Source organism: Cervus canadensis, chromosome 5 (assembly GCF_019320065.1).
Source record: "Cervus canadensis isolate Bull #8, Minnesota chromosome 5, ASM1932006v1, whole genome shotgun sequence".
NCBI classification, from domain to species: Eukaryota; Metazoa; Chordata; class Mammalia; order Artiodactyla; family Cervidae; genus Cervus; species Cervus canadensis.
The window spans coordinates 6583815-6597759 of NC_057390.1; the positions used below are offsets into that span (position 1 = coordinate 6583815).

Genomic DNA, 13945 nt, shown 5'->3' on the forward strand with positions numbered 1-13945 from the left:
TTTATTTTTCAGAAGTGACTCCAGGATCCTATGGCAGGTGTGGAGGGGGCTACTTTAGGGTAAGGAGCCTTTGGCATAACACCCATCCCGTGGACATGGAGAACATTCCTGTTAAGGGTTCATTCAGGAAGCCGGGGAGTGGAATGGTTAATTGTTATCGCAGAGCATAGAACATCTGCGAGAGGAATGTGTGTAAAACTGCGGCTTCTTCCAGTAATCTCTCTTCTGGGAAAAGCATTGGCCAAAGAGCCTCAATTTCGTGGCTAGCCAGTTTCCTTTGCCAGACAAAAGCCGAGTCTCACAATGTCTGGCTCTGCTGCAAAAGAGAATTTAGCTAATTAGCTAAACAATAGATCCTGACCCTCAGCTCGCAATGAAGCGCTTCCTCATTGAATCTCCTTTCCTCCTGTCTTTATCAGAAAGAGATGAGGAGACCATTCCTGTGATCATCTCTCCCCACCAGACCATCTCAGCCTCGCTGGGTAAGGACCGTGTGACCCATGGGGGTGGCTGCAATCCCAAACCTGGGGCCCCGGGACCCCTGCAGGTCTCTGGTGGAGACCCTCCCTGCAAGAAATAACAATGTTGTTACCCCATCAAGAATTAACAAGTGTGAGGGAACATTTCTCTTTGTCAAATGTTCTTAGAAATGGTATTGTTGGGAAGCATGCATATTTTACTTCTTGAAAACTCTACCTAAAAAAAAACTCAATGCAAAAAATCAAAACATTCCAGTGACCATTGTTAACTACACGAAAGGAAGAATGGATGGCATGATGTCCCAGGCAGCACCTGAGGTGTATTTAAAATATTAATAATTCACTTCACCAACATGTGGCTAATGCTAGCATTACGCCCAAGGCTCAGACTGCCCTGCCAGCTCCTGGGAGACAGTTCCTTGTCACTTAATATCAGGTCAGTGGGTCAAGGGAGGTAATGCTTGTCAGAGGTTTTCGTTTTTCACCCTTTCACTGTTCCAGCCAGCACACACTTTCTTATCAAACACTGTTAAGTCTAATAAGATGTCTTTCAATGCCAACATCAACCCTGTGGAATGATCTTATTTCTCCCATTTTCCAGAAGATGCCTGGGTTGAGGGTGGTGGGGGTCATTGGCTCAGTGTCTGTCAAAATGTCACAGCTGAGTCTGGCTGGGGTTCAGACCCAGGCCTGTGTGTCTGTGAGGCCTGCACCTTTTGTGTCTGTTTGTTTTTATATAATCGTTTTTTAGGTCTTATGCTCATTATTAAACCCTGGCTGCAGAGTTCTGTCTATCTATCTATCAATCTATCAATCACATGTCTATCGATCCATCAATCATTTATCCATCCATCCATCCATCCATCTATCTGTCTACCTACCTATCCCTTCTGTTTGGTCTTAGGCTTGTATTTTAAGGGCTTTCCAGGTGGCTCAGATGGTAAACAATCTGCCTGCAATGCAGGAGACCTGGGTTTGATCCCTGGGTTTGGAAGATGCCCTGGAGAAGGGAATACCCACTCCAGTGTTCTTGAGGCTTCCTTGGTGGCTCAAATGGTATTCTCCAGTGTTCTTGCCTAGAGAAGCCCCTGGATGGAAGAGCCTGGTGGGCTACAGTCTGTGGGGCTGCAGAGTCGGACACGACTGAGCAACTAACCCTTATATTTTAAACTCTAATTGGTGACCATGGAGCCTAGGGGGCTCTTGCAGATGCTGGGGTTGCGGCCTGACACCTGAGTTGCAGCTCCCGAGGCTATCTCGGCTCTCAGAAGACCCTTCTGGAAGCCTGGGGAGGTGGGGACCCAGGTCAGTGCTGACCCTGGCTCCTCCATGTTCCCCAGCCCACAAAACTGCACCTCCCACCCCGTTGCTTTGCATGCATGGATGTGCCTGGCAGAGTCACTTGTGGCCGGATTGAATGGGCTGCTGCCGCCTGAGAAATCTTTAAAGGTCAGAGGGGCGTGCAGGAAGAACAAGAGCAGGCTTTCTGAGCCTGTAGTGGGGCCGAGGGGGTTAAAGGCCAGGCCCCAGGGAGGCCCGTCACGCGTGAGGAAGACACGCATGCGAAGGGTTTCTTCTTTTGTTCCCCACTTTGGTGACTAAAAAAAAACTTACAGTGATTGAGGCAAGGGACTCAGGACTATCACATCACACAACTGTAGAAGGTACCCTTCACCCTTCATGTAAAACACAGTGGCTTTTTCTTTTGAAAGAAGTTTTTATTTTGTATTGGGGTATAGTCAGTTAACAATGTTGTGATGGTTTCAGGTGGACAGCCAAGGGACTCAGCCATACATACACGTGTATCCATTCTCCCCCAAACTCCCCTCCCATCCAGGCTGCCACGTGACGTTGAGCAGAGTTCCCTGTGCTGTACAGTGGGTCCTTGTTGGATCCATTTAAATATCGCAGTGTGAACATGTCCATCCCAAACTCCTTAACTATCCCTTCCCCCCATTCTTCCCTGCAGGCAACTGTAAGTTCAGTCTCTAAGTCTGTGAGCCTGTTTGTGTTCTGTAAGTTCATTTGCATCATTTCTTTTTAGATTCCACATATGTAAGTGTTAAGTCGCTCAGTCGTGCCCAACTCTTTGTGACCCCGTGGACTGTAGCCCACCAGGCTCCTCTGTCTATGAGATGTTTCAGGCAAGGATACTGGAGTGGGTTGCCATTTCCTCCTCCAGGGGATCTTCCCAACCCAGGGGTCAAACCCGGGTCCCCTGCACTGAGGGGAGATTCTTTATTGACTGAGCTACAAGGGAAGCCCACATATAAGGGATGTCATATAATATTTCTCCTTCTCTGTCTGACTTACTTCACTCAGCATGACAATTTCTAGGTCTCTCCACGTTGCTGCAAATGGCATTATTTTGTTCTTTTACACGGCTTAGTAATATTCCATTGCATATATGTGCCGCATCTTCTTTGGGCTCCTCTGGTGGCTCGGCTGGTAAAGAGTCTGCCTGCAATGCAGATTCAATCCCTGGGTCAGGAAGATTACCCTGGAGAAGGGAATGGAAACCCACTCTAGTATTCTTGCCTAGAGAGTCCCACGAACAGGGGAGCCTGGCGCACTATAGTCCACAGGGTCACAAAGAGTCAGACACCACTGAGCGACTAACACACATATACACACACATACACAATGTTCCATTGTACATATGTACCACATCTTCTTTATCCATTCCTCTGTGGACATTTTGGTTGCTCCCATGTCCTGGCTATTGTAAATAGTGCTGCAATGAGCACTGAGGTGCATGTATCCTTTTGGACCATGAATGTAAAACACAGTGACTTTTGAAAGGGTTAATCCTAAATGAACACGACCTGGGTGGAGAGCTCCCTGGGCAAACAGGAGAGCCGAGGCCAGCAGTGGGCAAAGAGAATCCACACACACACCCGGATTTTTGGAGGCAGCGAGAATGAATTGTGGAGGAAGGTGGCCTGGGACTTCAGAATGCTCTGTAGGAGCCCAGTGGCCTTGGGAAGCTGTTTGCCTTTGGCTTTCCATCTGCCATGAGGAAGGAGTTGGAGATGCTTAGTAAATACTGACGCTCTAGGTGAAAGCTTAAGGGAGCTAAGATTCCTTCTAAGAAAAAACAGTAGTGTGGTGAGGGTGTCTGGGAAGAAGTAGAAAGGCCCACTGCTCAGATCCCCTGACCTGACCCCTGTCCGCCAGCTGGGCTCTGATGTCTGACGCGCTATGTCTTGCTGTTACAGGGTCAAGACTGACAATCCCGTGTAAGGTGTTTCTGGGAGCCGGCATACACACAACCACTCTGCTGTGGTGGACGGCCAACAACACCCTCATAGAGGACGCCTACCACGGGGGCCGTGTGACCGAGGGGGAGCGCCAGTAAGTGATGGGGGGGATCTTCCTTGTCCCCCGGGCAGAGCTGTTGTGACCCTCCACAGGCTCACTTCTTGTACAGACAGTGTCCTAGCCAACCCATCCTATATGACGCACACACACGTACACAGTATAAACCTATGTATATCTTTTTATTCTAATCCGTTGGATTTTTAGCATCTTCGACATTGAGTTTTGCTAAGAATCATCAACTGCTCTTGAGAATCAAGGCTTGTAATGCTATGAGTTGAATAGCAGCCTGATACTTGGTTGGTGCTTCCTCTTCTAGTTGTTTAATTAAACCTTTTTCTCTGGAGTGTTAAAGTTTTCAAACAAATACTTTGAGCTAAGATGTGTCCATTTCTGACTTTGCAACCTGAGAGTCCAACATTTTCACAGCCCTTAAAGAGACCTTGAGATATAGCGCAGGATCTGAGCCCCGCCTATTTCTCAGGAAGCCGTGGGCTACCACAGTCTCTAAGGAAGGATGCTATGAAAGAAAGCAAGAATTCTGTTCTCAAAAGCCTTTATCTCTTTAAAATGTTTTCTCACTCTGAACGCAGAACAGTCAGGCCTTGTAAATGGGAACCATTTTTGTGTGAGGAAGGCAGACCCTTCCATGTTCCAAATTATAAAGGATTTTTAAAATTGTGGTGTCAGTACTCTGAATTTGCCTGAATTTTTGCTTGCCAAATTCTTGTCTTTTTGGAAAGATCTATCCAACAAGAACTTTCTGGATGCAGTTTAGTGGATAGAAATTAGGCGTGGTTAGCACAGCCCTTTGCTTGTGGATCCTCGTTGCAAGAAGTTTGGGCAGAACTCACATGCCACATGTCAGCTTGCTCATACTATCCGTTTACTTAAAGGAGCCTATTTTTTCCCCCATGGATGAAAAAAAAAAATAGTCACAGTGGATCCACAGCCACGATATTTTTATTTGTACTATTAAGTAATGTGAAGCATCTTTGGATTCCTGGAACATTACAAATGGCAGTGATGTTGACTAGAGCCCTCCCCCGCGTCTGCCGCCCTTGGTTCTGAACTTGAACTTCCAGAGTGAGAGCTGGCAGTGAATGCTGATGAGAGCAGACACTGAGGAGGATGGGATTCCTGGAAACTCCCTCCCTCCCTTCAATATGCAAATGATTTGTTGGTCATAGAGTCCAATTTCCCCAGACTAGATATTTCTGTTCCCACCAATGGTTCACTGTTCATCAAGAGCCTTAAAAAGTGCCCCCCCCACCACCACCCCCACCTATTTATCCAAAGAAGCTGGCTTCTCTAAGTTCTCATCGTCACAAGCATCCTATCACAGTGACCAGCATCTTAAGAGTTATTCTCACCTTCAGGAATAGGCTTAGAAATTCTCCCAAATAAATAACAACTGTAATGGCAAGTGGCCCTCACTTGGTAAACCGAGCCATCAGTTTGAGTACGGCGGAGCTCTGAGAGCGTGTAGGTGTCGGTATTGAAAAGACAAGCGGGCATTTGACAGTGGGTATTGAGCTCACTCTTTTCTTACTCAGGGCATACTCAGAAAACAATGAGAACTACATTGAAGTGCCACTGATTTTTGATCCCGTCAGAAGAGAGGATTTGCACACGGATTTTAAATGTGTTGTCCGTAATACGATGAGTTTCCAGACGCTTCGCACCACGGTCAAAGAAGGTATGGATTTTGGGGGGGTGAGTTGTGAAAGGGAAAGACAAGTGTTGGGTGCTCTGTGGATGGGAAACAAAGGTCCTGATTCAGCAGGTGGTTACTTAGTCTGTGAGTTTTCTGTTAGTGGAGCTCAGAAAACACATCTCTTCGTTTTTGTGAATGTTTTTGGTAGGGTGGAGGCAGGCTTTGGGAGATTATACTCAAAGGAAGATTCAAAGAGGAAGCTGATTTTTTGGAAAAAAGACAAAATGGTTCTGTGATAGGGTTAAAAAACAAAACAAAACCAAACCCCGTGTCTCCTGTGGTTCTGCCGGATCAGCAGGGCCAGTGTGCTTCCCTGAGCCCTCGAGGCGGGTGGGAGGTTTTTCATCCTGAGGTTGAGAAACTTCATCCTCCCAGGGCTGGGAATTGGGAGGTACCCAGAGCTCAGGTGGCTTTAGGATTCAAGCCATCAGTCACCAGGAGATAGGGCTTCTCAGGTTGCTCAGTGGTAAAGAAGCTGCCAGTGATGCAGGAGAAACGGGTTTGATTCTTGGGTTGGGCAGATCCCCTGGAGAAGGGAATGGCAACCCACTCCAGTATTTTTGCCTGGAAAATCCCATGCACAGAGGAGCCTGTCTGGCTATAGTCCCTGGGGTCACAAGGAATCAGATACAACTGAGCAACTAAATAATAGCAACATCAGGAAATAAAGTGCAAGACTGTAGCTGGGTCAGCTCACTACTCAGGGAAGAACATTGAAACAAGGAGAAAAGAAAAACCTGATTTATCCTTTTGACGTGGCTCAGCTGGTAAAGAATCCTCCCGGAGTTTGGGAGACCTGGGTTTGATCCCTGGGTTGGGAAGATCCCCTGGAGAAGGGAAAGGCTACCCACTCCAGTATTCTGGCCTGGAGAATTCCATGGACGCTATAGTCCGTGGGGTTGCAAAGAGTCGGACATGACTGAGCAACTTTCAAAATAAAAAAAATCATTTTGACAGATCGATTTCTTCTCAGTGTTTGAGTGCTGAGCAGGCAAGGGAGGTGTGAGTGATGTAGTCTGTCAACTGCTCGAAGGACAAGAAGGGAAGGGACAAAGTGACTCCCACTGGGTACCTTATCCTGACTTCTGGGCCTCAGCACAATCAGTAAACACAGCTGCCCACGTTTGGGTGTTTGCAGAGGAGGCAGCTGCAGACAAGTTTGTTTGTTTTTAAGTTGAGAGTTATTTCTGGAGGGCACCCAGGAAGAACAATACCTATGGTCCGGGCCCCCACCAGGCTGCACCCACTTCCTACAGTGACCACGGGGGGAGGCTGTGAAAAACCACGAGATACTGGCCCCAGAAAGCTGAGATGTATAGGAAAGGATCGATTTTAGTTAGCCCAGACTCTTGCATCTTCCCATACATAGAAAAGTGCTAAATTCCTTAACTTGAAACATCAGGCAAGCTTTTAGTGGAAAGCTGAGGATCTGGATAAGTCTCAGGGCAGGAATGACCACGCAATACAACTTCTCTGCAACTGTGATCTGTACACACCACCATCCTGCACTTGAGCCACTGGTTGACAATGCAGATTCCTGGGTCACCCCCAGACCTACCCAGTGAAATTCTCTGGGGTGGGGGGGAGGCCAAAGACTGACACTTAGCAAGCTCCGTTCATGATGTATTTTGAGAACCGTTGTCAGAGCACAGAAGCAAGGCCTGACGTCTCAGATCATTTCTCCGTGAAGGAGCTGGTGGTGGTGCAGACTTAGAAATGGAGGATCCACTGCCAGGCTGCAGAGCAGTAACCCAGAGGAAGCCACGGCGTGTCTGGTCCTGAGGCTGGGAACCTGCTCACATTTCTAGGACGTGAGCCCTGACCTTGCATGTCCTTTGCTGAGTTGGCTGTGGCTAATCACAGAGCTCACAGCTGAAAGCTTTCACCAGGGCTCAGAGGTGCCTCCCAATAGTTGCTTGAAAAATGAAAACTTCGCTCGGTTTGTGGAATTTTAAGATGCAAGAATCATCTGGAGAAGTTGCCTGAGATTGTGTTTTTTCCCCCAAATCTGCACAGAGTAGAATAAATAATAGCTTAGAAATATAGAATTCTGGCCTCCTCATCCATGTGTGATCAATAATCAGAGCCTCTTTTGTGACTATAACAAGTAATACACTTGTTAACCTTTTCATCAATTTTTATTGGAGCGTAGCTGCTTTACAATGTATGAATTTCTGCTCACAGCAAAGTGAATCAGCTCTATGTTTGCATTTATCTCCTCTTCTTTGGATTTTCTTCCCGTTTAGGTAACCACGGAACACTGAGTTTCCTGTGCCGTACAGTAGATTCTCATCAATCATCTATCTTACACACAGTATCACTAGTGTATATATGTCAGTCCCAACTTCCCAGTTCATCCCCCACCCCTACTGTTACCTCTCGGTATCCGTTCATTTGTTCTCTGCATCTGAACTACACCCTCTCTAATTCCATCTTTACTCTTTTTTTTATGCTTTTATATTTATTTTATTGACCTATTATTCACATACCGTAACAGTCACCATTTTAAAGTGTGAAAATATGCTTGTTGGCTTTCTAAACTTTAATTGTTATTATATTCTGGAGTATAGTTGGTTTACGACGTTGTGTTGGTTTCAGGTGCAGAGCTAAGTGGTTCAGTTATACACAGACAGGCATCCATTCTTTTTTGGATTCTTTCCCATATGGGTTATTACAGAGTATTGAGTAGAGTTCCCTGTGCTATATGGTATGTCCTTGTTAGTTATCTATTTTATATCGTGTATATGTGCCAGTTCCAACCTCCCAACTTACCCCTCTCCTGCACCACTTGGTAACTTTTAATCAACACTTGTTTCCTATATTTTCATCACACAGAGCTGCAAAGGAGCAGAACTTAAAATAACTGGATCCCGGCAATAATTTTGACACCTAAAGCTCCTTTATTCCAAATTTTTCTTTTCCTTTGTTACTTTACTGACTCCTCCTGACACCAAGACTCCCTGGAGAAGGACATATTATACCATGACCACATCACAGTTGGCCAGCAAAGACCTTGATAGACACCTTATTGCATACAGTCCAGCAGGTGGAACAAAATTAGACCTTGACACATGCCCCGCCCCACCGCCAAAATCTACACTGCTTCTCTCTGATGGATATTTGTTCTACTTGACTTTGTTGTTGTTGTTATTTGTTTCTTTACCCATTGTGGGGCACATGGGATCTTCCCCAACCAGGGATCAAACCTGTGCCCCCTACACTGGAAGCTTGGAGTCTTAACCACTGGTTGTTCAGTCACTAAGTCATGTCTGACTCTGTGACCTCAAGGACTGAAGCACACCAGGCTTCCCTGTCCTCTACCATCTCCCAGAGTTTGCTCAAATTCATGTCCATTGAGTCAGTGATGCTATCCAACCATCTCATCGTCTGCCATCCCCTTCTCCTCTTGCCTTCAGTCTCTCCCAGCTTCAGGGGCTTTTCTAGTGAACCACTGGACTGCCAGTAGATTCCTGTTTTACCCTCCTTGTTTCCATAATGCCACCAATATCATTCTCAGGTACCCTTGATCCGGGCGTAGGGGACATACTTTCTGAAAATCAGTGCATACATGTTAGAAGAAACGAAGGCAGTTTCCTTCCCTGTAGAGTGCACGGCAGTGTCCTATTTGGCCACAGGAGCTTGTTCACCTCTCATGTGTCTCTGTTCTTCCTACAGCCGCCACGTTCTCCTGGGAGATCATGCTTGCCCCCCTGTTCCTCGTCATCTTGGTTCTGGGGGGCATATGGATACACAGACGGTATAAATGCAGAACTGGAAAAGACTATGGTTTGATGGAGTTAAAGACTGGCCATCCAGACTCGCAATCCTATCCGAGTAAAATAAAGGAAATAAAATAGTTCACATCAAGCCAAGTCCTTTCCAACGGAAGCGGCTCAGCTTTGTGAAGGATGCTCTTCTTGTCCTCGGTTGTTTACCAAAGCTACTGTGTTTATAGTGGATTGTAGTGAGAGACTGAAATGTCCACATAATGTTTATTGTGAAACCAGATCACGGGAACCAGTGTGCATGTGGGTGGGTATGAAGTGCCCTTTGAATAAGAGTTGGAAACATCGAAATGAGTTTTGAAATTCATTTATTCATTTCATAAAAATGTGTTAAAAGTTCTATGTTGGCTATGCTCTGTGGCAGATGTTCTAGATACAAAAATAGTGAAGGAATGGTTTTCCTTTTGGAAAAGTGGAATTTTATCTCGAAACTGGAAAGGATGATTTAGAAATACTAAAGAGGTAGAATCCTCAAAAATTGGTAAATGCTTTTTAAAAGGATGATCCAGAAAATGGTAGTGTCAAATAGATGGTCTGAAAAATACATAACATACTAGTGAATGGAGAAATGGATTCAGTTTTCATAATTAAACTTCTGAAAATAAAAAGAAAGGAAGAGTGTTGAGATGATTGCATACACATTGTGGAAAAAAAAATCACAGCCTCTTTTATATAATATACCAAAAATAAATTCCTGCTAAGTTAATGAGTTAAATTTAAAAATCGAGTTGCAGGAAAATTGGCGTGACTCACTCCTTTACCTATTCAAGTCTTGGTTCAAATGTGATCTTCCCACAGGCCCTTATAAGAGACCCTCTCTTTCCATCCCTCTCTGACCCCCACCCACTACGCTTTGTGTCATTTTAGCTCTTACCCCACCAGACCTTCCATTATGTATTTGCTTGTTTCTTTTCTGTCTGTTTTCCCCACCAGCATGGGAGCTTCTTGAGGGCAGAGATGTTATTTTGAGCACGACTATATATTCCCTGTACCTAAAATCAAGCCTGCTGTTCCCTGGGCATTTAATTATTTGTAGAATAGAAGAAAATAGGATGAATTCTCTTTATAGCAATAAAAGAACCACCAGAGTAAAGATGGGCAGGATTCATTATGTTATAATTTCTGCATAATAGAATAATAAAAGCAAAATGTCAAATTGCCAAGCAAGATCAAGGCATTAATAACTATAATCTGCAGAGTGATTCAGGGTTCTAAGAAAGGTGTCAGAACTGAACAGATGAAGGAACATGAGTGAAGAATTGCAGAAGAGACATGCACCAGGGAACCATGGTTTCGGTGATAACCAGAGATGAATTAAATCAGCACTCACACACTTTTGTTGTTGTTCAGTTGCTAAGTCCTGTTTGACTCTTTGTGACCCCACGGACTGCAGCACGCCAGGCTTCCCTGTCCTTCGCCGTCTCCTGGAGTTTGCTCCAATTCATGTCCATTGAGTTGGTGATGCCATCCAGTCATCTCATCCTCCGCTATCCAGTGTTAAAAGGTGATACCAAGATGACTACAAAACAGTCACGCTCGCACCCTGTGATGCCGTGCAAACACGGGCACTGGGAGGTGGCAAGGAGTGCATGTGACGCCAGGGGTGTGCTGGGACCAGCGTCCAGTCCTGTGCGTGTGGGCGCAGTCGCGTCCGACTCTGCGACCCCATGGACTGTAGCCCTCCAGGCTCCTCCCGCTGTGGACTTCTCCAGGCAAGAACACTGGAGTGGGTTGCCATTTCCTACCCCAGGGGATCTTCCTGACCCAGGGATCGAAACAGAGTCTCCCGCATCTCCTGTTGGCAGGCAGGTTCTTTACCCCTGCGCCACCTGGGACCGGCTTGCAAAAGAGCCAGTTACTGTGTTCGGTGGTGTCATACTGTAGCTTAAAACCAACTCTGGTGGGAGAATTTACATCACAGAAAGTGGCAAACACCACAAGCCTCCCCTCTGCGGTACCCCACTATGAGGACCATAGAGATGCCCAGTACTGCTATTCCTGGGAACTTAGGACCTGATTCAATAAAGTAGACAGGAGATAACATTCAGTGAAACTTACCACCCTGATGATGAAACATTATGCCTCAGTTATAAGTGATAATTATCAAGATTCTGAGACCAGGATATTTATAGTATTAAGGGAAGTTTGTAGGCAAAACAGTAATTGTCTTATACAATTGGACTGCACCCCGCAGGTCTACAAGTCTTGTAATTGCCGAGGCTGGAGACCCAAGAAAGCTTGGAAACAGTGGCAGAGACGAGTGGCTTGTTGGATGGGGCCTGGTGTCCTGGAGCCACAGCCCACCGTGGCTGGCTAGCTGCACAGGGTGGCACTTCCCTCCTGGGGGAGCAGGCAGCGTCAGTTGCTCAATCGTGTCCAACTCTCGGTGACCCCTTGGACTGCAGCCCGCCAGGCTCCTCTGTCCATGGGACTTCCCAGGCAAGAACACTGGAGTGGGTTGCCACTTGCTTCTCAGGGGATCTTTCCGACCCAGGGGTTGAACCTGAGTCTCTTGCGTTGCAGGCAGATTCCTTAAGCTGAGCTACCAGGGAAGAGCAGGAAGCTACCGGTTCTAAAGGGAATTGATGCAGATTGGCTTATTGGTTACCCGGGAAACCAGCTTCAGGCCTGACCTCACAGCCCCTCAGGTTAAAGACGTTCCCCCTTAATAGGCTAGCAGGTGGAGCCCTTCTGGCCTAAGGATCAGAACAATCTCGGGCCTGGAGCGGAGGGTGAGCACTCTCGTGTGAGTGGGCGTAGGGGAGGTCTGTACGATTCACGCGTGGGACGCACGGACAGCAAGAGAGGAGCCACTCTTGTGTCCTGCGATATGCAGTTTAAGTGGTTGCGGCCATGTTACAATTTGTTTGCACTGAGACAAGGAGAAAAGCAAAACCCAGAGACTGAACACGTGTTTCTTAGGTTCATGCCAAGCTGCCTTGGTGACCCTGCAGCAAGGCATGGGTCCAAGGATGGCCTTCCATCTCACGGTGGGTCAGTCTTCTTATCTGAGAAATGGGGGCAGTAACAGGACTGACCCTGCAGTCGTTAACAGAGGCTTTCGTTCTTTTTGTTTATCTTTTTTTTTAAATGTCTTTGGCTGTTTAATAATCAAAAACCATAGTGGGAATTCCCTGGCAGTCCAGTGGTTAGGACTCCAGGGCTTTCATGGCTGTGGACTCGGGTTTCATCTCTGGTCGGGAAAACTAAGATCCTACAAGCTGAGTGGCAAGGCCAAACAAACAAACAAAAATAACCCAGGAATAGACAGAGGTAAATATAGCTGTATTGTTTAGACCAAAGGTCAGCAAATGAGTTTTCTGGCCAAATCCAGCATGGCCTCTGTTTCTATAAATTCAGCTTTATCAGGACACAGGAAGGCCTGTTTGTGGATGCTCCGTCCACGGCTCCCCTGGCTCTTTGAAGGTGGGGCTGAGTAGTGGAGCTCTGGCTGGAGAATTTACCCTCTGGCCCTTTACAGAAAAGGTTTGCAGATGGCTGGTTTGGACAAGGAGATGATGGGCAGTTTTGACCCTTCATTTTAGATTCCCTGTTACTATCATCTCTCCCCTTCTTTGCCTGTTTTCAAAGCTGGCAAGGCAAGAGAAGTAAGACGGTGCAGGCAGAGGTCTTTTGCACCCATCAGGAACTTTCACGCGAAGGAGTGGAAAGTGAGGTTGGAGAAGGCGGACAGGTGAGAACCTTGTGAACGGCTCCAGGGGCTTCTCCTTTGCTGGGTCTTCAGCTCGGGGGCCACGTGGCATTCGTCCTGCTTCCCTCCTGGGGCACCTCCTCCAGGGCTCTTCACCCCACCTTCAGATTTGGGCGGCTTCAGCCATGACCCAGAAAAGAAGCAGCCTGCAGCCGGGAGAGCCACCACTACCAGACTCTGCCTGACAGCTCCCTTACGCATTTCCTCTCCTCCCCAAAGATTTGAAGTCTGGGTCACGGCGTCAGAGAAAGTGGGAGACACTTGGGGAGTCTGGGGCACTGATTTATGATAATATCAAGGAGTAAGTGGGACACCTGGGTTTCCCAGGTGGCCTTAGAGGCAAAGAACCCGCCTCCCCATGCAGGAGACTTAGGAGATGTGGGTTTGATCCCTGGGTTGGGAAGATCCTCTGGAGGAGGAAATGGCAACCCACTCCAGAATTCTTGCCTGAAGAATCCTCTGGACAGAGGAGTCTGACAGGCTATAGTCCATGGGGTTGCAAAGAGTCAGACATAACGGAAGCAACTTAGCATGCGTGCACAAGTCTAGTGCTGGAGTGGGAGTGATGTGGGGGAAATAAGATTGGCCACGTGCTGATCATTGCTTACACCGGTCATGGCGCGTAGGACATTCCTTACACCAATCTCTCTATGTTTAAAAGTTTCCGTCCTAGAGCAGTTTAAAAAAAACACGTAGAAGCAACGCAGATGCCCACTAGACAAGACAATGGGTACATAAACTGAGATGTCATAGCACAGTGGAATCTTCTACAAAGGTGACAATAAATGACAGCTACCTGCGGTTGAATCTTAGAAATATACTCTTGAAGGAATAGCAAATCCCAGAAACAGTGATTTATAGAATGATGTCCTTTTATATGATCTTCCCTGGTGGCTCAGCGGTAAAGAACCCCCCTGCCAATGCAGGATACCTG

At 46.8% G+C, this 13945-nt stretch overlaps 1 protein-coding gene across 2 annotated transcripts in view; it reads left to right on the forward strand.

Moving 5' to 3' along the window:
• Nucleotides 1-10022, forward strand: part of IL1R2 (interleukin 1 receptor type 2) — a 39292-nt gene extending 29270 nt beyond the window's left edge. For both annotated transcript variants that reach the window (XM_043468029.1, XM_043468030.1), the window contains exons 6-9: nt 420-482; nt 3698-3833; nt 5354-5496; nt 9190-10022. In XM_043468029.1, coding sequence (XP_043323964.1) covers nt 420-482; nt 3698-3833; nt 5354-5496; nt 9190-9371 — 524 coding nt within the window. In that variant the 3' untranslated portion in view covers nt 9372-10022. The remainder of the gene's footprint in view (nt 1-419; nt 483-3697; nt 3834-5353; nt 5497-9189) is intronic.
• Nucleotides 10023-13945: the final 3923 nt, after the last annotated feature.